The sequence below is a fragment of the Onychostruthus taczanowskii genome, unplaced genomic scaffold, assembly GCF_017590055.1.
Source record: "Onychostruthus taczanowskii isolate IOZ18803 unplaced genomic scaffold, ASM1759005v1 scaffold767, whole genome shotgun sequence".
Taxonomy (NCBI): Eukaryota; Metazoa; Chordata; class Aves; order Passeriformes; family Passeridae; genus Onychostruthus; species Onychostruthus taczanowskii.
This window is the reverse complement of record NW_024505528.1, coordinates 7,320-7,903: the sequence shown is the minus strand read 5'-3', so window position 1 is coordinate 7,903 and position 584 is coordinate 7,320. Positions and strand designations below refer to the sequence as shown.

General features: G+C 68.0%; 1 protein-coding gene across 1 annotated transcript in view; it reads right to left on the bottom strand.

The window, feature by feature from the left end:
- Nucleotides 1–203: 203 nt before the first annotated feature.
- LOC121345969 (proline-rich protein 36-like) overlaps nt 204–584 on the bottom strand; it is a gene marked incomplete at its 3' end in the record, with an annotated part of 1,748 nt that continues 1,367 nt past the window's right edge. Inside the window, exon 4 of the mRNA XM_041423340.1 lies at nt 204–559. Within this exon, the coding sequence (XP_041279274.1) occupies nt 204–559 (356 nt within the window). The remainder of the gene's footprint in view (nt 560–584) is intronic.

Below are 584 nucleotides of genomic sequence, written 5' to 3'. Positions count from 1 at the left end.
GGCCAATGGGGTCAACGTGTTGGTCGGTGGGGTGAACACAGCCAATGAGGTCAGTGTGGCACCCAACAGGGTCAACGTGTTGGCCAACGGGGTCAACGCGGCCAACGGGGTCAACGTGGTGGTCAGTGGGGTCAACGCTGTGGCCAATGTCAACGCAGCAGCCAATGGGGTCAACGTGTCACCCAGTGGGGTTAATGTGGCACCCAACGGGGTCAACGCCGTGGCCAACGGGGTCAACGTGGTGGCCAGCGTCAACACGGCACCCAACGGGGTCAACGCGGCCAGTGGGGTCAACACGTTGGCCAACGGGGTCAGCGCGGTGGCCAGCGTCAACGTGGCGCCCAACGGGGTCAGTGTGGTGGCCGCTGGGGTCACTGCAGTGACCAACGGGGTCAACACCGTGGCCAGTGGGGTCAACGTGGTGCCCAACGGGGTCAACGTGTTGGCCAACATCGGCGGGGCCAACGCCCTGCCCGTGGCGCCCAGCGGGGTGGGCGTGTTGGCCAACGTCAACGCCGTCACCGTCGCGGCCGGCCCGGCGCCCGGCAGGGTCAACGCCCTGCGTGGCGTCGCCGGGGCGACGG